This window comes from Dendrobates tinctorius, unplaced genomic scaffold (assembly GCF_039654945.1).
Source record: "Dendrobates tinctorius isolate UK_male_01 unplaced genomic scaffold, ASM3965494v1 ptg000323l, whole genome shotgun sequence".
Lineage (NCBI taxonomy): Eukaryota > Metazoa > Chordata > Amphibia > Anura > Dendrobatidae > Dendrobates > Dendrobates tinctorius.
Genome location: NW_027361990.1, coordinates 392,320 through 418,435, shown reverse-complemented (window position 1 = coordinate 418,435; position 26,116 = coordinate 392,320). Strand labels below are relative to the sequence as shown.

Below are 26,116 nucleotides of genomic sequence, written 5' to 3'. Positions count from 1 at the left end.
CGGGCTGGACGGACGGCAAGGGAGTCACCCCGCTATCTGCTTTATGATTGTAGCCTAAATACAACATTGTTCTTGTATCGCAGTGTCCATGGTGGACCAAATCCAGAAGCTTCCACTACCAAGCCCAATAATGTCCTCAGTGGTGGCGTCCGCACCGTCCATGGTGGACCAAATCTAGAAGCCTCCACTACCGAGCCCAATAATGTTCTCAGTGGTGGCGTCCGCACCGTCCATGGTGGACCAAATCTAGAAGCTTCCACTACCGAGCCCAATAATGTTCTCAGTGGTGGCGTCCGCACCGTCCATGGTGGACCAAATCCAGAAGCTTCCACTAACAAGCCCAATAATGTTCTCAGTGGTGGCGTCCGCACCGTCCATGGTGGACCAAATCTAGAAGCTTCCACTACCGAGCCCAATAATGTTCTCAGTGGTGGCATCCGCACCGTCCATGGTGGACCAAATCTAGAAGCTTCCACTACCGAGCCCAATAATGTTCTCGGTGGCGTCCGCACCATCCATGGTGGACCAAATCCAGAAGCTTCCACTACCAAGCCCAATAATGTTCTCAGTGGTGGCGTCCGCACCGTCCATGGTGGACCAAATCCAGAAGCTTCCACTACCAAGCCCAATAATGTTCAGTGGTGGTGTCCACACCGGGCAAAACTGTAAAAATTTTGAGGCCCATTGTTTCTGGGGGCTTCTGACCCCACTTGGCATTGGGTTGTTTTTGGCACTGTTTGAGGGTAATGAGGGGATCATGGGGGACTGTGACTGGTACTATTAAAAGCTGAAGGGCCGGGTTGGTTCCTGGACTTGAGACAGTGTAGTAGACGGAAAACCTTGAGTAGGGAAGAGCGGACTCGTGGATGTTGGGGTTCTTCAGGAACCAGGACGGTCCCTGAACCCCATAGAAGTCAGTCCACCCGAACTTTGTTGCTATAAGATGTCATAGTAGGGCCTCGGGGTCTCTCTCTCTCAACAGTTTATGGGCTCTTTGCAGTTTGATAGCACAATTCCACCTGCTGTTGGAGGTGGCTGTGCCCCGTTACTTCTGGGACCCCTGTACGGTGCACAGGTTGAATCAATGGCATGTCCGCACCTGGTTCCAGCAAATGTGGGGCTATTCCTGGCCAAAAAGGAAAACTTAATGTAAACCCCACTCAAAAGTGAGAGGTTCTATCTGGTTTTAGGGTGTTCTCAGCAGGGCTGTGGAGTCGGAGTCGTGGAGTCGGAGTCGGTGCTCATTTTGGTGGAGTCGGAGTTGGAGTCGGTATAAAATGGACCGACTCCGACTCCTAAAATATATAATAAATTGGGTACAGTAATTCAATGCAGAATGTGCTGAATATTTTTTCATAGGAATTTGGGAAAGTTATGAAATGTCCTATAAATGGCTGTTCTATTCCTGATCTAAGGCTACATTCACACACAGCGTTTTTCCTGTGTTTTTTGAGGATACTTTTTTCAGCTGCAAAAGCAGATCATCTTTTTAAAAAACCGCATCACCTGAAAGGTTTTTGAGCTCATAGATAATGTTTTCAATAGCAAAAGCAGATTAGAAATCTGCTCTATCTATCCATTTATCCATATCTGTCTATCCATATCGTATCTGTACCAAAAAGAATGAAAACCGGGTAGTACACCAATATATATTCTGTTCTATCTAAATATCTTGATTATGGGATCATAAAAATGATTAAATGTCTGATGTTCACATTGTACTACAATAAATTTTTCACTTAAATATAAGCAATATGTGTCGGAGTCGGAGTTGGAGTCGGAGTCGGTGTAAGGGAAATTGAGGAGTCGGAGTCGGAGTCGCAGGTTTGGCTTACCGACTCCACAGCCCTGGTTCTCAGGAGCGACTGGTGGCCGGACTCAACTGCAGGACCCTGGTCCAGCATCCACATTGGTACTCCATTAACCATGGCACTGTGAATTTCCTCGAGCGACACTGAAAGCCGGCATCCTGGGCATCTTACGTGATTAATAGACCCCCTCGACATCATGAAGTATTGGGAGCCTAGTTATCATAAGAAGTGCTGAGGATGCTAGCATGTACGTCCAGTTACCATGAAGTACCGATGCTTGCTCTGGACCAAATTCCTGCAAATCTTTACGCTTAACTCTATTAATCGGGCAAATCTGTAATACCAGGCATGGCCTCTACTAAAATGATGGCGCTGTAGTTAGTCAACAATGAAGGGATCATCAGATTAGCACGGGTGCCCGCTGTCAGACCCCCACCCATCTCTCCTAATCATCGGACATCAATTTTAAACAGCTGCCCTTAAATTTAAAAAATTTAAAAAAAAATTTACCAAAAGGGGCCGCTCATGAGATATTTCTGTATTAAAATCATTGGGCTCCTCCTCTAACTACAAATGCAGGTATTAACCGTCAAGTCCCTCTAGACCCCCAGGGACGTTACAGGACTATTGTAAATGATATTGTTCTATTGTATTGTGTTCTCCGCACCTGTAGATGGAGCCACATCGGCTAGTGATGGCATACCCAAGTGATTTTACGGGTGGAGTGCCCCTTTAATTGTCTTTTGTTTTAATTTGCACATACGCTCTGCGCTGACTTTGGCGGGATAAACCCTAACCTACATTTCTTTCACTGGATCAGTTATCAGATCTGGCCATGTAAAATCCTCGTCTTCTATCAGCCGAACAGGTGACAGTGGAATCAGCAGAGATCCCTCTCGTAAGAGCGGTTGTATGTGACAAGGGGAGGACGGTTTACATTACACCCCGCGCTGAGAGGCCCACACTTCTGGATATAAATGGTCATGAGCCACGGATGCTCAGCTGTGCCGGAGAGGTGTCTTCACGCTCCGGCTCATTTTCCATTACTGTATGAGGAAGTCTAAAATATACAACCACTGTAGCAGAATCCGCCATATAAACATCAGGACAAAGTGACACGTGAGATGGTGTTAAGAGATTTTTTTTTTAGGCTCTGTTCACATGAACGTATTCTGGAGTTGGGCATAAGACACCTTCTAGTAACCTTCAGTTCCGGGAGGTTTTTCGTAGCTTCCAAAGAAACTTGACGTTCCCCCAGAGCCCGGGAGGTGTCACCTTTTGCCAGGAGCTGGATAGTATGACTCTAAACTTTCGGTCTGACCCCCTTACTCCCCAATTTGCAGTATCTGTAAATTAGGCGGTCTCACAACCCATTAGAAAGGAGCTCGAGCCCGACTAGAGCTGGGTCCAGGTGCAGCTTAAGGTTTCTCAGATCTTGATCACCTTCTATGTACATATTTGCCGACTGTCCCGGAATGACCCTCCTGGAAGGCTGCGTGGGTCCGGCACTCTCTCTTGCTCCTTCCTGAGTCGTGTATATATTTCTCACACTCCAAAAGCCAATCTGTGCAGGCTCGGATTGACCCCCCACAAGGTCTAAATTTGCTTTAGTCCAAAAGAATCCGAGGCACCGGGGGAAAAATTCTCGTTGGGATAAATAACTTTTACTCTTCTTTAACCCCTTCATGACCAATGACGCCACATAGGCGTCATGAAAACTGATAACAATCTGACCAGTGACGCCTATGTGGCGTCATGACTTTAAAGCCCCCCTGCGGGTCGGGTGACCTAGGTCACTGAAAGGTCACCCGACCCGCAGATACAGGGGGCTTTGTACTTCACCACGTGGGGCATGGCTTCGCCCCCACGTGGCTACGATCGCTCTGATTGGCTATTTCACTTTTAACAGCCAATGAGAGCGATAGTAATATTTCATCAATGAAAATTGATGAAATATTACAATCCAGCCATATCCGACGCTGCTGTAGCATCAGACATGGCTGGTGACAATGATCCGACCCCCCCCCCCACTGGTTAACGGGGGCGATCTGCCCCCCGCCACTGAATGACAGCGGCGATGTGCCGCCGCTGTCATCTGCCCCCCCGCCTTCCCTCCGCTCCCCCGCCTTCCGATCGCCCCCCCTCCCACCCCCCGGTACTCACCGAGTGCCGCTATGGCTCCCGGTGTCCCGCAGTCCCGGACCATGGGCGCCGCCATATTGAAAAATGGCGGGGGCATGCGCAGTGCGCCCGCCGGCAGCAATTTCCTTTCATTCATTTTGATCACTGTGATAAACTCTCACAGTGATCAAAATAGAATGAAAACTAAATAAACCCCCCGTTTATCACCCCCATAGGCAGGAACAACTAATAAAATAAAGAAATTATTTTTATTTTTCCATTAGGGTTAGGGTTGGAAAGAGGGTTATGGTTGGAACTAGGGTTAGGGTTGGAATTAGGGTTAGGGATGTGTTGGGGTTAGGGCTGTGGTTAGGGGTGAAGTTAGAATTGAGGGGTTTCCACTGTTTAGGCACATCAGGGGGTTTCCAAACGCGACACGGTGCAACCATTGATTCCAGCCAATTTTGCGTTCAAAAAGTCAAACGGTGCTCCCTCCCTTCCAAGCCCCGTGTGCCCCAACAGTGGTTTACCCCAACATATGGGATATCTGCGTACTGAGGAAAAATTGCACAACAACTTTGGGGGGTCTAATTTCTCCTGGTACCCTTGGGAAAATAAGAAAAATTGGGGGCTAAAAAATTATTTTTGTGGAAAAAAATTTTCTTTTTATTTTCACGTCTCTGCATTATAAACTTCTGTGAAGCACTTAGGGGTTCAAAGTGCTCACCAGGCATCTAGATAAGTTCCTTGGGGGGGTCTAGTTTCCAAAATGGGGTCACTTGTGGGGGGTTTCTATTGTTTAGGCACATCAGGGGCTCTGCAACGTAACGACGACCGCAGACCATTCCATCAAAGTCTGCATTTCAAAACGTCACTACTTCCATTCCGAGCCCTTACGTGTGCCCAAACAATGGTTCACCCCAAATATATGAGGTACCAACGTACTCAGGAGAAACTGGACAACAACTTTTGGGGTCCAATTTATCCTGGTACCCTTGTGAAAAAAAAAAATTGCTAGCTAAAAATCATTTTTTTGAGGAAAAAAAATATTTTTTATTTTCACGGTTCTGCGTTATAAACTTCTGTGAAGCACTTGGGGGTTCAAGGTGCTCACCACACATCTAGATAAGTTCCTTGGGGGGTCTAGTTTCCAAAATGGGGTCACTTGTGGGGGGGTTCCACAGTTTAGGTACATCAGGAGCTCTGCAAACGTAACGACGACCGCAGACCATTCCATCAAAGTCTGCATTGCAAAACGTCACTACTTCCATTCCGAGCCCTTACGTGTGCCCAAACAATAGTTCGCCCCAATATATGGGGTACCAGCGTACTCAGGACAAACTGGACAACAACTTTTTGGGTCCAATTTCTCCTGGTACCCTTGTGAAAATAAAAAATTGCGCACTAAAAAATAATTTTTTGAGGAAAAAAAAATATTTTTTATTTTCACGGCTCTGCGTTATAAACTTTTGTGAAGCACTTGGGGGTTCAAAGTGCTCTCTATGCATCTAGATAAGTTCCTTAGGGGGTCTAGTTTCCAAAATGGGGTCATTTGTGGGGGAGCTCCAATGTTTAGGCACACAGGGGCTCTCCAAACACGACATGGTGTCCGCTAACGATTAGAAGTAGTTTGCATTTCAAAAAGTCAAATGGCGCTCCTTCCCTTTTGAGCCCTGCCGTGTGCCGAAACAGTGGTTCCCCCCCACATATGGGGTACCAGCGTACTCAGGACAAACTGGACAACTTTTGTGGTCCAATTTCTCCTGTTACCCTTGTGAAAATTAAAAATAGCGTGCTAAAAAATCATTTTTGAGGAAAAAAAAATATTTTTTATTTTCACTGCTCTGTGTTATAAACTTTTGTGAAGCACTTGGGGGTTCAAAGTGCTCCCTACACATCTAGATAAGTTCCTTAAGGGGTCTAGTTTCCAAAATGGGGTCACTTGTGGGGGAGCTCCAATGTTTATGCACACAGGGGCTCTCCAAACGCAACATGGTGTCCGATAACGATTGGAGCTAATTTTCCATTCAAAAAGTCAAATGGTGCTCCTTCCCTTCCGGACCCTGCCGTGCGCTCAAACAGTGGTTTATGACCACATATGAAGTATCGGTGCACTCAGGAGAAATTGTCCAACAAATTTTAGGATCCATTTTATCCTGTTGCCCATGTGAAAATGAAAAAATTGATGCTAAAAGAAAATTTTTGTTGGAAAAATTAAAATGTCCATTTTTTCTTTCCACGTTGCTTTAGTTCCTCTGAAACACCTGAAGGGTTAATAATCTTCTTGAATGTAGTTTTGAGTAGCTTGAGGGGTGCAGTTTTCAGAATGGTGTCACTTTTGGGTATTTTCTGCCATATAGACCCCTCAAAGTGACTTCAAATGTGAAGCGGTCCCTAAAAAAAATGGTTTTGTAAATTTTGTTGTAAAAAAGAGAAATCGCAGGTCAACTTTTAACCCTTATAACTTCCTAACAAAAAAATATTTTGTTTCCAAAATTGCGCTGATGTAAAGTAGACATGTGGGAAATGTTATTTAGTAACTATTTTGTGTCACATAACTCTCTGGTGTAACAGAATAAAAATTCAAAATTTGAAAATTGCAAAATTTTCTAAATTTTTGCCAAATTTCTGATTTTTTCACTAATAAACGCAAAAATGATCGACCTAAATTTACCACTAACATGAAGCCCAATATGTCACGAAAAAACAATCTCAGAATCGCTGGGATGCGTTGAAGCGTTCCTGAGTTATTACCTCATAAAGGGACACTGGTCAGAATTGCAAAAAATGGCCTGGTCATTAAGGTCAAAATAGGCTGGGTCATGAAGGGGTTAAAAGCAGATGGCAGTAGATACAAATGAGGTCGATGAATCGAGCAAGGTTTCGACCATGACTGGCCGGCTGACTTTTTGTAAACTTGTCATTTTTGGCTTGAAAAAGAGCCGGTCGTGGTCGAAACATTGCTCGATTCATCTGCCTCTTTTGTAACTACTGCCATCTGCTTTTAAAGAAAGAGGAAAAGTTATTTTTTATCCCAGTGAGATTTTTTTCCCAGGCGCCTTGGATTCTTTTGCACTTTGAAGCTGACTCTCGCGCTCCTTCATCAGGTCTCACTAAAAGTTGCCAACAGTCCCAATACCCTACCGCCAGTAATACTGAAAAATGCGACGGGTCATCTGCGTACTAGTATTTTCTTCTATGGCCGAGGAGCAGTGAGGCCCGTGTACCCCTGTACTCTATGTAACCACGGTCCTGCTGGGACCTCATAACCATGGCTTAGGCCCCCTCCTTGTGATACACCCATGGCCTGGAGTGAGGATGCTCGGATCCTTTGTTCTATTTTCTAAGTACGACAAAACAAGCTGAAACTTCCTCACAATAGTCGCAATTTGGTGGATTTGTGTTACGCCCTTTGACAAGGATCTGTCACGTCAGGGACCTTCATGCCCAGTATTTCCACATCCTCCCTGCGGATTATTGACCCTATCAATCATGTAAGGTGACTGCATCGGAGCGTCTGTGACTGATTGTGTATATTTAATGTGTCGTAGTGGTTGGCATTGTTATCTGCAGCACTGGGGTCCTGGATTCAGATCCATTCAGATTTCATAGGCGTTACTTGCTAGACATCAAAATGGACACGCTCCAGACCAGAGTGTGAGAAAGGGGACTCCTTCTGTGACACCTAACATACTGCTACTAAAATATCCAATGGGACCATCGGAGATCAGGTGTAAGTTTAATTTCCCTGCAGCACCTCCGCAGGTGTAATGAGGCATTACAATTTATTTATTTTTTTTAGTCATATGCATTCTGAACTATATTTGAATATTAAGTTATTACATTAATGAGATCCTTTTTAAGATGTACGTTCTTTCATTCTTTCCAATTTTACAAAAAGAAGAAAATTACAAATATGAAAACAAACGAATGCCACCGAGTTATCGTGACGTTGCCTCCTCCAAAACATGAAGTACAAATTTACACTGTGTCACCATGCTTGTGTAAAGAAAGGAAAAACATTAAGAAAAAGTAGCTGTGTGCTATAGGGGAAAATTTTTCAGACCAGTTTTTCCAAGTGGTGCCCAATGTTGACCACCTAGACCCATTGATCTTCACTTAGAATATGTCCGATGTGGTTTTGCTCCGGCTTGGGAGACGGAGGTGTTTACTTAAACGTTTCTTTGTCCCTCGTCTCACTCACACAGCACAACAGGAGGACTGAGGGATCACGTTGCATGGGGCTGCTGTAAGGCTTCGCAGTATCTGGCAGGAGAGCAAGGCGATGAGAAGTGACATTGGAGGCAGCAGCAGAAGTACAGACAGGAAATAGGGGGTCTTGAAGTAATGAGTTCCAGTCACCCACCACTCTGAAGCCCAGAGACGAGGCAGGCATCCTAGGAAAATACTTTTCTCCTGACTACTTGGCAATATTTAGCATCGGTGCTGGAGGTAACAGGCGGTTCCTGCTTGTTGTCCAACCGGTCGTATGTTATTTGTTAGGATTTATTACCCAGTATTAGGAAGCCTGAATCATGCAGCAGGCTTAGGATAATTCACCCCGTGAGCAGCGCTCCGTAGACAGCCCGGGGGCCGCAACCGGCGTAGACTGTGATCAGGGTCTTCCAACTTTGGGGGGAAAAAAAAAAGGGAACTCACGAGACACCAGAACAAAGACCATGTCTCCAGCCAAGAGACCAGCAAGGTTTCCGAAGGGAATGTGATTTGCGAAATGGACGCAGAGAATGGACGTTGAAATCGATATCTACAAACACTTCACGTGGCTCCGCAGGGTAAGTCCGTCCTGCGCGGCCCACTCCGGGTCTCCTCACCTTTTCACTTAACATCTTAACGGCGTTCATTAATTTTCCATGACTGCGTTGTCCCTTACGTGGTAGTCCAAGGCCGCGAATTATGTGTATGTGATTTACTTCTCAGTAAGTGTCCTAGGGGGTCCTCCGGACGTCTGTCTAGTGGAGTCGATACCAGTCCGGTAGTGTCTCGCAGTCTGGGAGATTTCTGTGGAGATCAGATATTCTAGGCCGAGGTGAGAATAGTACGCGCTGATCCCGGGACCGTGGAGCATAAGGCTTATTATTGGGCTTTTTCGGCACTTTTTTACGGTCTAGGGTATGTGGATTCTGTGCTGGATATTTATTGCCTATCTCGTCGGTACACCATAAATGTATTAGCTGGGAACACCCCTTTAATGACCTGAGCTGACCGCATCATTGGGCTCTACAATGCGGTCAGCTCGGGTCTTAAAACCCAAGGTCAGGCCGGGACAGTCAGGCCATAATAGGGGCGCGGAAATGGACCCATAATTATACTCGTCTCAAACCGGCCCAGAACTGCTAAGACCCCCTGAGCACAGCAAGGTTTACCACCCCACCCAATGAGCCCCACCGTTGGGCATTCGGCCGCACGTGTTCCTCTGCTTACTGTAAATAAAGCTTATTGATAACTGCACGGACACTGTTTGTTGTAAATAAAGTTTATTGACATAAGATTTCTGCGCTGATGCCCTTTACCTGGGACTTAGTTGTCGTAGTTACCTGTTGAGCCGTGTTTAGTGTAAATAAAGTTGATTGATACGAGGAGGAAAAGTCGCCGTCCCGTAGAGCTGATCTCCAGGAGCAAACGAATGTGGCCGCCGGTTACTAATGATCCATTGTATATTATAACACCCGGGCACATTCAGTATCCATGTCACACAACTTTATCGGTATCGGTGTATGTGGGTCAGGTCGGTGTCGGCTTCCGGGGCACAGAGGGTTAATCTCTGGCTGTCGGGGACATACAGGAACAGGGCGGCATTGTGTCCTGCTTTTCTAGGTTTTTCTGCCCAACCGGTTTTCTATTTATACCGTTCTGCAAAGGTGAATGCCATGTAGGTAATAAAGGGAGACCGGACCGAGGCGGCTGGACTGGGGCGGCCGGGCAGAGGTGGTCGAGCAGGAGAAGGCCGTGTCTGCTGCTCTCCACTTTTTATAATATACTGTAATCTTGAACAGCCAGACGACCGAGGAGCTGAGGATGTCATTGTATGTCCGGGCACAATGTGTGTATATATACATAATCTAGACACTGCATATAGAGACACAATGGGATATATACATCCACTACGTATATAGATAACCCCGTACTGCATACAGTGTATATTGGTACAATACATATAGCCAAACTAATATATATATGTGCGTGTGTATAGAGATATAGTGCATATATACACACACCGTGCATAGACACCCTGTATACAGAGAGACGCTGCATATATAGCTGGGCATACACACACAGCGTCCCCATATATAAAGTATGTAGATCTATATATATTGCAGTTCTAGGTCTGCAGCATATAACGGCGCACCGCGCTGCATATGTAGATGCTCTGCACATGTGCAAGGATTCACAGACAGGTAGATGATTCCGGGTATAGTGGCAGCCATACTGTTTTTTTTTCTTTTTGGGGTATCTCCGTAGTAATGATCTGGCAGCGCTCGCTCTCGCTGTTGGGCACAGTCTGTTCTGTCCAAAATGTAATCCTGGAATAGGAAATGACACGTCTGTCACCTGGGACAGTTTTCTTTAGCATGACTGGGTGCCAAGCTGTAACCCAATGACTGAGACTCTGCAGGGGGTGGTGACCGGGGCCGAGGACCACAGAAGTCTGTACTGAAGTAGGGAAATGAGGACAGAGCCGCCCGGGCCTCTTCTCACTTTATATCTCCATTTCCCTCTTTGGTGACCTGATCCCACAGAGCTGAGCTGCAATACCAGACATGGCCCATGGATAAGAGTGGCGCTGTTTGTGGTGGAAAAAAAAAGTGTCGCCTAAGATTTAAGCGCATACAGTAGTCCGATATTGTAATGCGGCGCTCATAGTCTGTAGGATCATATTGTAGCTCTGATTTCATGCAGCGCCTGTGGAGGGTCTTTCCGCCAGACCTCCTTGTGGTTGTGGCACCAGTAACGTTTCTCTGCCTATAATGTGATGCCGTCTGCACCTGGGTGTAGGTGAGTGCGGATGTCTGCTCCAGCTGTCTGACATTATGTCACCAGGGCAGGGCATATGTGGACAATGTCGTATTGTAGGGAAAGGAATGAAGACGAGCAAGATTCTGCAATGTGGAGTCAGGTGGAGCAGGACCTGGCAGTGATGGAGGAGCGGGACCTGGCAGTGATGGAGGAGCGGGACCTGGCAGTGATGGAGGAGCGGGACCTGGCAGTGATGGAGAAGCGGGACCTGACAGTGATGGAGGAGCGGGACCTGGCAGTGATGGCGGAGCGGGACCTGGCAGTGATGGCAGAGCGGGACCTGGCAGTGATGGAGGAGCGGGACCTGGCAGTGATGGAGAAGCGGGACCTGGCAGTGATGGAGAAGCGGCACCTGACAGTGATGGAGGAGCGGGACCTGGCAGTGATGGAGGAGCGGGACCTGGCAGTGATGGAGGAGCGGGACCTGGCAGTGATGGAGGAGCGGGACCTGGCAGTGATGGCGGAGCGGGACCTGGCAGTGATGGCAGAGCGGGACCTGGCAGTGATGGAGGAGCGGGACCTGGCAGTGATGGAGGAGCGGGACCTGGCAGTGATGGAGGAGCGGGACCTGGCAGTGATGGAGGAGAGGCCATGAGTAGATGGTATAAGACCGACCATGACCTGTAGATACAACGTCGGGGCAAGAAAGATGCTCCAACCCCCGGTGAGGGCAGGTGGACCAGCCGGGTCATTACTGGTCCAGTCCAATGCCTTTAGGGCACTGTAGTAACGGGGGGGCCGGGACCCCTATATATGAGCTAACGCTGCGCAACATTTACCTCTATGGAAAACCTTTCTATTCCAGGTGTCATCTGATCGATGGCGTGAGACCCCTCGATCAGATTTCTGCAGGACCCTCTCTATACGTCTAAGGGTTTGTCTGTAGGAGAGACCCCAATAGCATCACTTACTGGGAGGTTTATGAGGATCCGTTTTTGGAGGAGCCACAAGTAATGAGTGTTATTATAAAAACCGTAAATGTAATTGTGGTGCTATTACCGTGCAGGGCGTTCATCAGGTTTATAGTTCTAGGTACTGCACAGAGGATTCGGATATTTGGGCGCCGCCTTTACAACTTATTAATAGAATACAGGAATGTGTGTGAATACCGCCAGACGCTGAGCGAGGATGGACGGATGGTGCGGAAGCGTCACACGCTGTATTGTTTCTCTTCTTTTACTAGAAAGACTCGGATCTAATACGCCCAAATAGTGCAGTGTTCAGCGTCCCAGGATCTGCCACAAGGTGGTGCTGTGCTACACGAGGACTGAAGATCTGCAGGTGGAGCTGGATTCACTGCAGCTTCCAAACTCAATGACTGTGTACAGGGGTCTCACACTCCCACCACGGCGCTGAAAAGTAGCATCACAGCACACCTATTTACTTATAGATAGTACTGCTGAAAAAAAGAGACATTGAGAAGGATTAAATACATAATACATAGCCATACAACCCCATTCCCCGAACAAGACCTTGTCTTGGCTATTTCCTATGTTACATCCTGTATTATACTCCAGAGCTGCACTCACTATTCTGCTGGTGCATTCACTGTGTACATACATTACATTACTGATCCTGAGTTACCTCCTGTATTATACCCCAGAGCTGCACTCACTATTCTGCTTGTGTAGTCTGTGCAATGTTGAGCCTACAAGGAATGCTGGGAGATTTCAGCTCTGGATCATGCTTGTGAATAAAGTTGTGTTCTGTAGTGCAAGATTAGTAGAAAATTTGACATATAATGTACTGATAAAATGACTCTACTTTCTATGTACTTTAATCTTGTTTGCAATCTGTAAAATAGTGATTCAGTAGATTTCCCAAATCCTTATCACCCCAGTCACTCAGTTGCCGCTCCCCTACCCCTTCCCATTTATCATTCTTCGTCCCCTTATTAGGCAGCACTAGGAGATGTGAGGAGGAGACGTCTGATTAGAAGCACATGTCTTCAGCCTTTGTTCTAGTAGAATAGTTGTTATCTGTGAAAAATGCACATAAAACCCCAATATGAGATGTAGAGGATGGAGTTCCTGCCTGTGCAGACGGCTGCAGATGGTCGGGGATCCATGCTGCAGCACCTCTTCTTTCCACCCTTGTAAATGCTGAAGTGTAGGGTTATCCTGTAATGCTCTGTGGGATTCTGTGTCTTCACAGTCCACAGCCGCAGTTTCCTGAGTGCAGGTGTATGGAAAGATAATGGGGCCCGAGGTAACAAGTAAAGCTGGGAATTGTTACCCAATTCTTTATACTGCCATACAGTGCCTAAATAGCACCAACATATAATGCTCAAACAATGCCATCCAGTATCCAAGTACTGCCGCCTTTTATTGCCCATACAATACTGCCTGTCCGTATCCAACTAAAACTGCCCTTCTCCTAAAAGATACAGTGTCACATAATAATGCAAAACCATCCCTAAATGATACCGCTACACAGTATCCAAATAGCACTAATATATAATACTCATGTCGCCACACAGTTTTACTCAATAAAACTGCTCAGTGTCCAAAGTAATGCGCCATACAATGCCTAAATATTTCTCCTAACATAATACTGCTATACAATGCCTAAATAATTCTCCTAACATAACACTGCTATACAATGCCCAAATAATTCTCCTAACATAATACTGCTATACAATGCCTAAATAATTCTCCTAACATAATACTGCTATACAATGCCCAAATAATTCTCCTAACATAGTACTGCTATACAATGCCCAAATAATTCTCCTAACATGATACTGCTATACAATGCCTAAATAATTCTCCTAACATAATACTGCTATACAATGCCCAAATAATTCTCCTAACATAATACTGCTATACAATGCCTAAATAATTCTCCTAACATGATACTGCTATACAATGCCCAAATAATTCTCCTAACATGATACTGCTATACAGTGCCCAAATAATTCTCCTAACATAATATTGCTATACAGTGCCTAAATAATTCTCCTAACATAATACTGCTATACAGTGCCCAAATAATTCTCCTAACATGATACTGCTATACAATGCCCAAATAATTATCCTAACATACTACTATACAATGCCTAAATATTTCTTCTAACATAATACTGCTATACAATGCCTAAATAATTCTCCTAACATAATACTTCTATACAATGCCTAAATAATTCTCCTAACATAGTACTGCTATACAATGCCTAAATAATTCTCCTAACATAATACTGCTATACAATGCCTAAATAATTCTCCTAACATTATACTGCTATACAGTGCCTAAATAATTCTCCTAACATAGTACTGCTATACAATGCCTAAATAATTCTCCTAACATAGTACTGCTATGCAATGCCTAAATAATTCTCCTAACATAATACTGCTATACAATGCCTAATTAATTCTCCTAACATAGTACTGCTATACAATGCCTAAATAATTCTCCTAACATAATACTGCTATACAATGCCTAAATAATTCTCCTAACATTATACTGCTATACAATGCCTAAATAATTCTCCTAACAATACTGCTATACAATGCCTAAATAATTCTCCTAACATAATACTGCTATACAATGCCTAAATAATTCTCCTAACATTATACTGCTATACAATGCCCAAATAACTCTCCTAACATAATACTGCTATACAATGCCTAAATAATTCTCCTAACATTATACTGCTATACAATGCCCAAATAACTCTCCTAACATAATACTGCTATACAATGCCTAAATAACTCTCCTAACATAATACTGCTATACAGTGCCCAAATAATTCTCCTAACATAATACTGCTATACAATGCCTAAATATTTCTCCTAACATGATACTGCTATACAATGCCTAAATAGTTCTCCTAACATAATACTGCTATACAATGCCTAAATAATTCTCCTAACATAATACTGCTATACAATGCCTAAATAATTCTCCGAACATAATATTGCTATACAATGCCCAAATACCTCACTGCAGTAGCCATATAGTGCAAATACATGCTGACCATATAATATAGTACGGACAATACTGCCATTTACCACCCAAATAAAACTGCCCTTCAGCTCCCTAAATAATTCTATACACTGCAAACCTAATTTTGCTGTATAATCCTTTAATAGTGCTACAATGCAGTGCCTAAATAATACTGCTAAGCTGCATCCACATAGTGCTACCATTTATTGTCTATTACAATGTCCAAATAATTTGCCTGATCGAACCGAAATAATTCTCTTCATCATTGCTCACATAATGCTGTGGGCTAATGTTTCTCGTTGTGGAGAGTGACATGCCTGCTCTGGCATGCCAATGTAAGGAGACTTATTCACCGTGCAGTGCTCCTCTTGGAAATTAAATATGCAAATGACCTCTTCAGAGAGGAAGAGGACTAGACCTCTATAGCATCACCTGTTGCAAGTAGCGATCCTACAAGTCCTTATCGACCCTTTAACAAGTCTTGCAATATGACTTAGGATAAAACCCAAATAAGAATTTCCATTTGCAGACACGGTGTTTCGGGGTATTGCTCCTCATCAATGCAAAGTATGAGATCTGATTTAGGAAGGAAGCATTTAAGGAAGCCAGGATGGATGAACACAGAACTTAAGCACATGCTAAAAAGGAAGAAAAAATTTTTTATAAAATGGAAAGAGGGAGGCATATCTAAAGAAGAATATAATGCTGTCTGCAGAACCTGCAGGGCACAAATCAGATTAGCTAAAGCTGACAATGAATTGAGGCTTGCAAGAGATGTCAAAAGCAATAATAAAGGATTTTGGGGATATGTGAAAAGTAAAAGAAAAGTCAAAGATGCTATAGGATTTTTACAGGATGAAAATGATGAAATGGTAAGACAGGATGTTGAGAAGGCCGAACTTTTAAATTCCTATTTTGCATCTGTTTTCTCTCAGAAAGGAAATGTGACATCAACTGTTCTTCACTGTCCTATTAAGGGAATAGAAGAATCCAGGATATCTATAAACAGAAAGATAGTGAGGAAACACTTAGCTAACCTAAATGAATTCAAGTCTCCAGGTCCAGATGAATTACACCCCAGAGTACTGAAGGAGATAGCAGAAGAAATTTTTGAACCCCTCTCCATAATCTTTGAAAATTCTTGGAAAACAGGAGAAGTCCCAGAAGACTGGAGAAGAGCAAATGTTGTTCCTATCTTCAAAAAGGGGAAGAAGGTGGACCCAGGCAACTATAGGCCGGTGAGTCTGACTTCTATACCAGGAAAGATCTTTGAACAAATTATTAAACAACATGTATGTCAATACCTGGATAAGAATGAAGTGATTAAACAGAGTCAGCATGGGTTTGTAACTAGTAAGTCATGTCAGACTAACTTAATTTCCTTCTATGACGGAATCACTGATTGGGTGGATCAAGGAAATGCTGTAGATATAGTATATCTTGACTTCAGCAAAGCATTTGACAAAGTATCTCATACAATCCTTATTGAAAAAATGACTAAGTATGGAATGGACAAGGCAACTGTTAGGTGGATTCATAACTGGCTTAGTGATCGGACCCAAAGAGTGGTCGTAAATGGCTGCACATCCAGTTGGAAGAATGTCTCAAGTGGGGTACCACAGGGCTCTGTCCTGGGCCCTGTATTGTTCAACATCTTTATCAACGATTTAGATGAAGGAATTGAGGGTAAACTGATTAAATTTGCTAATGACACAAAGCTAGGAGGGATAGCTAATACTAGAGAAGAGAGAGAGAGGATTCAAAAAGATATAAATAAACTGGAGAAGTGGGCAGCAACTAACAGAATGGTTTTTAACAGGGAAAAATGCAAAGTACTACATCTGGGCAATAAAAATGAAAAAAGCATATACAGAATGGGAGGAATAGGCCTAAGCAACAGCACATGTGAAAAAGACTTGGGTATACTAATAGATCACAGACTGAATATGAGTCAACAGTGTGATGCAGCAGCAAAAAAAGCAAATGCAATTCTAGGATGTATTAACAGAAGCATACAGTCTAGATCACGTGAAGTCATTATTTCCCTCTACTCCTCTTTGGTCAGACCTCATCTGGAATATTGTGTCCAGTTTTGGGCACCACATTTTAAAAAAGACATCAACAAACTGGAGCAAGTTCAGAAAAGAGCAACCAGAATGGTGACCGGTCTGCAAACCCTGTCTTATGAGGAAAGGTTGCAGGATTTGGGATTGTTTAGTTTGCAAAAGAGAAGACTGAGAGGAGACTTAATAGCTGTCTACAAATATCTAAAGGGCTGTCACATTGTAGAAGGATCAACTTTATTCTCATTTGCACAAGGAAAGACTAGAAGCAATGGGATGAAGCTGAATGGGAGGAGACACAGATTAGATATTAGAAAAAACTTTTTGACAGTTAGGGTGATCAATGAGTGGAACAAGCTGCCACGAGAAGTGGTGAGTTCTCCTTCAATGGATGTCTTCAAACAGAGGCTGGACAGACATCTGACTGGGATGATTTAGCGAATCCTGCTTTGAGCAGGGGGTTGGACCAGATGGCCCAGGAGGTCCCTTCCAACTCTACGATTCTATGATTCTATGATTTGGCTAGGTGAGAGCCTCTGGACTATGGTCTAAGGGGTGACATGCCAGCTCTGACATGCCAATGTAAGGAGGCTTATTCGCCGTGCAATGCTCCTTAACATAATACTGCAATCCTCAATAACACCAGCATATATACAATGCCTGTATTCCGTATTACTACTACTGTATAGTGCCCACATAACGCTGACATATATTGATCACACAAATGGTGCTGGTTAATAGCCAATTAAAACTGCTCTTTAGTGTCCCAATTCCTAATTAGTTATCCTACGCTGTGATAACATAATACTGCCATACCATACATAACAAATTACTCTGTACAATGCCTAGGTAATATCTCTAAAGATCACTACTATATAGTGCCCACTAAACTGCCATATACTGCCCATATCATAACCCCAATATATGTCCAAAAACACCAACCTTCCCGGTCCTAATAATCCTCCAAATAATTCCTAATACTGCCATCTGCAATTCAAGTAATAGTGCCAGATACAGCCCGCATAACACTGCCAAATAATACTGCCATGTACCCTTAGTGCTGCGTTGATTGAGGAATCCCTGCCTTTTGTGCTACTTGATTGCAGAGTTCCTGGGATTTTCCTATAAGAGCTCCTGCACTTTGCGGAGACTCTACTTCTGTTTGGGAAGTTCCTGCAACCATTGCCCGTTGTTTGCCGGAGTTCACACCCCTGCAAACTGTTTTACTGCACCTTATAACTCATAACCCCAAGATTCCCAGCCTTTGAGGCCTGTAGTCGTCCACTATGCTTCAGGTATGATGATTCAGGGCGTCCTCCCTGTCATCTTACGTTAGAGCGCCGGCAGATCATATCCTTGCCTTTATGGTTGGCGGTCACGTTCCTGCTCAGAACGGGCTCCTGCCTTTATGGATGGTGGGCACTTTCCTGCTCAGACCAGGCTCCTGCCTTTATGGTTGGCGGTCATGTTCCTGCTCAGACCGGGCGCCTGCCTTTATGGATGGTGGGCACGTTCCTGCTCAGACCGGGCTCCTGCCTTTATGGTTGGTGGTCACGTTCCTGGTCAGAACGGGCTCCTGCCTTTATGGTTGGCGGTCACGTTCCTGCTCAGAACGGTCTCTTGCCTTTATGGTTGGCAGTCACGTTCCTGGTCAGAACAGGCTCCTGCCTTTATGGATGGCGGTCACGTTCCTGGTCAGAACAGGCTCCTGCCTTTATGGATGGCGGGCACGTTCATGGTCAGAACGGGCTCCTGCCTTTATGGATGGGTGTCACGTTCCTACTCAGAATGGGCTCCTGCCTTTATGTATGGCGGTCACGTTCCTGCTCAGAACGGTCTCTTGCCTTTATGGATAGCAGTCACGGTCCTGCTCAGAACAGTCTCTTGCCTTTATGGTTGGCGGTCACGTTCCTGGTCAGACCGAGCTCCTGCCTTTGTGGTTGGCGGTCACATTCCTGGTCAGACCCGGCTCGTGCCTTTATGGATGGCAGTCACAGCCCTGCTCAGAACGGTCTCTTGCCTGTATGGTTGGCAGTCACGTTCCTGGTCAGACCCGGCTCCTGCCTTTATGGATGGCAGTCATAGTCCTGCTCAGAGCGGGCTCCTACCTTTATGGATGGCGGTCACAGTCCTGCTCAGACCGGGCTCTTGCCTTTATGTATGGCGGTCACGTTCCTGCTCAGAACGGTCTCTTGCCTTTATGGATAGCAGTCACAGTCCTGCTCAGAACAGTCTCTTGCCTTTATGGTTGGCAGTCATGTTCCTGGTCAGACTGGGCTCCTGCCTTTATGGTTGGCAGTCACGTTCCTGCTCAGAACGGGCTCCTGCCTTTATGGTTGGCGGTCACGTTCCTGCTCAGACCAGGCTCCTGCCTTCATGGTTGGCGGTCACGTTCCTGCTCAGACCGGGCTTCTGCCTTTATGGTTGGCGGTCATGTTCCTGCTCGGAATGGGCTCCTGCCTTTATGGTTGGCGGTCACGTTCCTTCTCAGACCGGGCTCCTGCCTTTATGGATGGCGGTCACGTTCCTGCTCAGACCGGGCTTCTGCCTTTATGGTTGTCGGTCATGTTCCTGTTCGGAATGGGCTTCTGCCTTTATGGTTGGCGGTCATGTTCCTGCTCAGAACGGGCTTCTCCCTTTATGGTTGGCAGTCACGTTCCTGCTCAGAATGGGCTCCTGCCTTTATGGTTCGCGGTCATGTTCCTGCTCAGAACGGGCTTCTGCCTTTATGGATAGCGGTCATGTTCCTGCTCAGAATGGGCTCCTGCCTTTATGGATGGCGGACATGTTCCTGCTCAGAACGGGCTTCTGCCTTTATGGATAGCGGTCATGTTCCTGCTCAGAACAGTCTCTTGCCTTTATGGATGGCAGTCATGTTCCTGTTCAGAATGGGCTCCTGCCTTTATGGTTGGCGGTCATGTTCCTGCTCAGACCGGGCTTCTGCCTTTATGGATGGCGGTCACGTTCCTGCTCAGACCGGGCTTCTGCCTTTATGGTTGGCGGTCATGTTCCTGCTCGGAATGGGCTTCTGCCTTTATGGCTGGCGGTCATGTTCCTGCTCAGAACGGGCTTCTGCCTTTATGGTTGGCAGTCACGTTCCTGCTCAGAATGGGCTCCTGCCTTTATGGTTGGCAGTCACGTTCCTGCTCAGAACGGGCTTCTGCCTTTATGGATAGCGGTCATGTTCCTGCTCAGAACGGGCTTCTGCCTTTATGGATGGCGGTCACGTTCCTGCTCAGACCGGGCTTCTGCCTTTATGGTTGGCGGTCATGTTCCTGCTCGGAATGGGCTTCTGCCTTTATGGCTGGCGGTCATGTTCCTGCTCAGAACGGGCTTCTGCCTTTATGGTTGGCAGTCACGTTCCTGCTCAGAATGGGCTCCTGCCTTTATGGTTGGCAGTCACGTTCCTGCTCAGAACGGGCTTCTGCCTTTATGGATAGCGGTCATGTTCCTGCTCAGAATGGGCTCCTGCCTTTATGGATGGCGGTCATGTTCCTGCTCAGAACGGGCTTCTGCCTTTATGGATAGCGGTCATGTTCCTGCTCAGAACAGTCTCTTGCCTTTATGGATGGCAGTCATGTTCCTGCTCAGAATGGGCTCCTGCCTTTATGGTTGGCGGTCATGTTCCTGCTCAGAATGGGCTCCTGCCTTTATGGCTAGCGGTCATGTTCCTGCTCAGAATGGGCTCCTGCCTTTATGGATAGCGGTCACGTTCCTGCTCAGAATGGGCTCCTGCCTTTATGGATAGCGGTCACGTTCCTGCTCAGAATGGGCTCCTGCCTTTATGGTTGGCGGTCATGTTCCTGCTCAGAATGGGCTCCTGCTTTTATGGATAGCGGTCACGTTCCTGCTCAGACCGGGCTTCTGCCTTTATGGATAGCGGTCATGTTCCTGCTCAGAATGGGCTCCTGCCTTTATGGATAGCGGTCATGTTCCTGCTCAGAACGGGCTTCTGCCTTTATGGATAGCGGTCATGTTCCTGCTCAGAACAGTCTCTTGCCTTTATGGATGGCAGTCATGTTCCTGCTCAGAATGGGCTCCTGCCTTTATGGTTGGCGGTCATGTTCCTGCTCAGAATGGGCTCCTGCCTTTATGGATAGCGGTCATGTTCCTGCTCAGAATGGGCTCCTGCCTTTATGGTTGGCGGTCATGTTCCTGCTCAGAACGGGCTCCTGCCTTTATGGTTGGCGGTCATGTTCCTGCTCAGAATGGGCTCCTGCCTTTATGGTTGGCGGTCATGTTCCTGCTCAGAATGGGCTCCTGCCTTTATGGATAGCGGTCATGTTCCTGCTCAGAATGGGCTCCTGCCTTTATGGTTGGCGGTCATGTTCCTGCTCAGAACGGGCTTCTGCCTTTATGGATAGCGGTCATGTTCCTGCTCAGAACAGTCTCTTGCCTTTATGGATGGCAGTCATGTTCCTGCTCAGAATGGGCTCCTGCCTTTATGGTTGGCGGTCATGTTCCTGCTCAGAATGGGCTCCTGCCTTTATGGATAGCGGTCATCTTCCTGCTCAGAATGGGCTCCTGCCTTTATGGTTGGCGGTCATGTTCCTGCTCAGAACGGGCTTCTGCCTTTATGGTTGGCGGTCATGTTCCTGCTCAGAACAGTCTCTTGCCTTTATGGATGGCGGTCACGTTCCTGCTCAGAATGGGCTCCTGCCTTTATGGTTGGCGGTCATGTTCCTGCTCAGAATGGGCTCCTGCCTTTATGGATAGCGGTCATGTTTCTGGTATCTTGGATACTGTTTGTCCAGATTATCTTGTTGATTCAGTTCTGTGTTTTCTGTTTTTATTTCTGGAGAAATTTATGGAAAACCAAACAAACACTTCAATCATGTCATACAAGATGTTGTCTTCAATCTGAGGTCATAAATACTGCCGGGATCGCCCTCTGCTTGCAGCATTAACGGTTATTCCCATCTTCATAGATGGAAGTTGTCGGCTACTTCAACTAAATAGTTTGCATTGTTTGTTGCTCTATGTTGACAGATAAGGGCAGTTTTATTCGGGAATTGAATGGCGATATTGTGGGCAATATATGGCAATGTTATTTGGGCACCATACTATATAGTAGCACTTTTTGGATACTGTATAGCAGTACTATTTAGGGATTATTTAGCAGTATTATATTAATGCTGTAGAGGAGAATTATTTTTGAGTTTTATGACCTATTTGGGCTCTGAAGAGCAGATTTTTTTGGACATTAAATGTCATTATACGTGGGCAATGTATCACAGTGTTATGTGGGTACTTTACAATATTATAATTTGGATACCCCATGAACAAGAAGACACCCCAATCAGAAGATCCCAAGAGCACTCTGGCTCTCACCCTTTTATCCCTAGGGGTACAGGGGTGATATTTTCATGGCCGAGGCCCCGGCGTTGTGTCCATGGAGTAGCTGTGGGGCAGAAGAGCTGATTGAGATAGTTGTGTTATGTGGCGGCAGGGTCTTTCGATCCCTTCAGACACCTGGACCCGTGTGTGACTGCTCCTCTACACCGCCCTAAAAAATTCAGTATCATATTGCATGGGTTCAGCAAAGTCCCGTACGTCTGTACGCTGCATTGTATTGATGGATAGACTTGATTTCTGGAATGTCCTTGTATCCCCATTCCTCAATGGCCGTCCTGATATAAATCCACCACCGCTGTGCACGAAGACACAGCTTCATAACTTCGGGGAGGCGAGAAAACAAAAACATGTCGCATCAGCCGCCAACAATTCAATAGATGATGGCCATGTAGTGCAAATATCTCAGCAATGTGGCAGGAGTGCGGTGATACGTCCGTCCATACTGGGCTGGCCACTAGACGGGCCGTATACTGCCTCCCCGTGCCACCAGAAGAAATACCGAGGCTATTTGTAGAATGTGGAGCAGACCCCGCAACGTACAGTACGGGATGGGAAAATCTCAGTGAGCGTAAAGCCCCGACCCTTGGAATGTCTTACTGGGAAATGAAAACAGGCAGGGACACTTCTGGGTTTCTGAAAAATAGATTTTTTTTCCCACGATATTCTGCAGTTTATTTGTGTTGAGATTTTTCCAAAACGTCTGAAGAGCCAGGATCGTTTCATCTAGTTTTCTCGAGGTCGATGGTCTCTGGAGCAGAAGAGAAAATTTATTTTTGTTTTTAGCTATAAAAAAAAAATCACTGACACTTCTATATTTTATTACAAAACACCAGAATTTCCTAATTTTATGGACTGTACAGAATTTACAGATAGTTGACTACTCTAAGCTTCACGTACCTGTAGCAGGTGGATCCACTCTGCTAAATCCACCCAGCGACTTCTCCATGGTCCTTGTTTGGGCTCCGAGTTGTTGATCTGTTCTCCTGAAGTTCCTGTAGAGTAGGTTCACATTGTGTAGATATCTTCACTAGCTTGATGGCCACCTGTAGAGTGCCCTTGTATCATCCTGTATGATCTGACGGGACACGTTCTGTCTGGACAATAAACATACCGCAACATGTGATTTATTTCCAAGTCATATGTCGATGGCGACTGATGAGTATTTTTTTCTTTTTTTTCCCAGGTTAATCACCCAGTTGTAAATAATGAGTCGTATCAAGAACGACTGACCCGTCTGGAAGGAGACAAGGAATCTCTTATTTTACAGGTAATTTAGACCTTGGGTGGGTGCGATATAAGATTTCATCATGAGCCACATTTATATTATATCTAGTGTTCAGAATTGATTCCACCGCCATCGGTGAGACTTGTTTCGCAGTCACCATGGCTGTCCTAATAGAAAAAGGGGCGCTGGGTCGAATTTAGAGTGAAGCTTCCAATCCTGGACCCTCTAGAAGTAGTGAGGTGCTATGTGATAATGGCCGACTCTCCCCAGTTGCTTTTCCTGAAGCTTTATTAATTCATGGAGAAAAGCAGATCACTGAAAGTTTCTACAAAATCACCCCCCACCCCTCTACAGCCCCTCCAGGCCCGTCCTCACCTAAATGTACGATAGGACCCCAGAGCTTTGTCTGATAATGGTTCATTGGAAGGTTTTGGTGTTACCTGTGAGATTTGCAACTCTCTCAGACGTCAGTAGGTCTCCTCATCTTCCAGGAGCTTCACCGATGTTCTGTGAGATGTGGCACCCAGTTGGGCCACCATCTGGGATCCATAAAACAACAATCTACGATTAGCGGTTTTTTTTTCTGAAGTTTCGTTCCTTGGTTCCTACCAGCATGGCCTCTGTCGCTCCCTGTAGGAAAGGGAAAAAATTAATCTGCTCAACTTCCAGGGAGGACAATTCAGTGTGAAACCCACTTGTATTCACATAGGAACCCTGGTGGACCTTGTCTGGTCAGGGTGTGGTGCAAGGAGAGTAGGAACACTGCGGGTCAGAAATGGAAGAAGGATCCATGAGGACTGGACTCCAGCACCAATGGGAAAATGTTAAAATATCACTTTTACTATGCAAAAACCTGCTGAGAAAAAGCAAGAAAACTAAAGCGATGAATAAGGGTCGCTAACCCCAAACGCATAATTTTAAGGAACTTTAATCTTTTTTTTATCTTTTTGCTTTTTCTCACCATGTTTTCCCATTGGTGCTGGAGCCCAGTCCTCATGGACCCTTCTTTCTGGCTCCGGATATATCTCCTGGTTTTGGGCCACGTGACCCCTTTGCGCTTTTGCACGCGATGAGCTAATTAGGAAAGCATTGCTCGGGGTGTTGGGAGGTAAAGGGGCTTTTTTCTCTAACTTTACCCCTTGTATTGGTTTGTTTTACAATTTTGGTGCAGTTTTTTTGTTTGTTGTTGCCCTTTAAGCCACATTCCCTTCCTGCTAAGTTCTTTCATCTCCGACCCGGGAGGCACGAAAGACACATTGAATGTGGTGCAGGGCATGTATGCCATTTTTCTTCTTTTTGTGCACATTGAGCCACAATCCACCACATTGATCTGAGTAAGTTTCCTCCGCAGTCTTCTCCAACAAGAGGCAGAACGTCCTCTGAGTAGATATCACTGACGCTTTGGGGGGCATTCCTAAAGCCCACTGAGGAGTGGGAGGCCGCCGGAAAGTGTATAGTGTCTTTCCCCAGTTTTCTGGACTAACCTTTTGGTGTCATAGCTAAAACTTCACTTCTCTTTAAGCATGAAGCATCAATACATGTAAAATCAAGAAAAGAGATAAAATAATGGGGTCTGGTAATCAATATTGAGGGTCTCTTCTTGCTAAAACATAACCCCAAATCAGGGAGGACGATCTGAGCTCAAGTCTCCTCATGCAGCCAGGGCACGTTATAGGAACGTCTCTGGGCCGGCTCCAAATAGTTAATCACCAGCTTAGTCACTGGATGCCGCTGCATGAAGATGTAGCTCCGGGCCCAGCTGTCATGTGGGCCTGACCGAGCATGGCCGCCGATCACCGCGCATAAAGAGAAATACTTCAGATTGCAGGAAAATGCCTGGCATGCCTTCCTGGTGAAATGAGTTTAAAGGGGAATCATTGTGGAACTTTATATATCTGGATATTACGCACCACATGGATTAGTGCACACTATTAAAGAGAAACGGTTACTCCCTATAAGTCCCTGGACATCTCGCCTCCTGTCGGCGGCCCGTCTCACCTCCTGTCGGCGGCCCGTCTCGCCTGCTGTCGGCGGCCCGTCTCGCCTGCTGTCGGCGGCCCGTCTCGCCTGCTGTCGGCGGCCCGTCTCGCCTGCTGTCGGCGGCCCGTCTCGCCTGCTGTCGGCGGCCCGTCTCGCCTGCTGTCGGCGGCCCGTCTCGCCTGCTGTCGGCGGCCCGTCTCGCCTGCTGTCGGCGGCCCGTCTCGCCTGCTGTCGGCGGCCCGTCTCGCCTCCTCTCGGCGGCCCGTCTCGCCTCCTCTCGGCGGCCCGTCTCGCCTCCTCTCGGCGGCCCGTCTCGCCTCCTCTCGGCGGCCCGTCTCGCCTCCTCTCGGCGGCCCGTCTCGCCTCCTCTCGGCGGCCCATCTCGCCTACTCTCCGCGGCCCATCTCTTGTTTAGAAAAGGACAGTGATAATATTAAGGCCGGAACAAATGATCTGATCGGCTGATGATCGGCCTTAACAGACGTGGGTGCCAGTCACTAGAAGGAACCTATAGAAACGCCCGATGTGCCAAAGGTCGCTACAGAACAGCTGTGCTGCCCAAAACAACCTGCACTTAAGCA

The 26,116-nt window shown here is 46.1% G+C and overlaps 1 protein-coding gene across 11 annotated transcripts in view; it reads left to right on the top strand.

The window, feature by feature from the left end:
- The window catches only part of PPFIBP2 (PPFIA binding protein 2), a 157,294-nt gene that overhangs the window by 70,970 nt on the left and 60,208 nt on the right, over positions 1-26,116 (top strand). For 10 of the 11 annotated variants that reach the window (XM_073561626.1, XM_073561617.1, XM_073561621.1 and 7 more), the window contains one exon: positions 23,514-23,597. In XM_073561626.1, the coding sequence (XP_073417727.1) occupies positions 23,514-23,597 (84 nt within the window). Of the gene's footprint in view, positions 1-8,178; positions 8,726-23,513; positions 23,598-26,116 lie in introns of those variants that run through there. The other variant, XM_073561627.1, reaches the window with a different exon arrangement.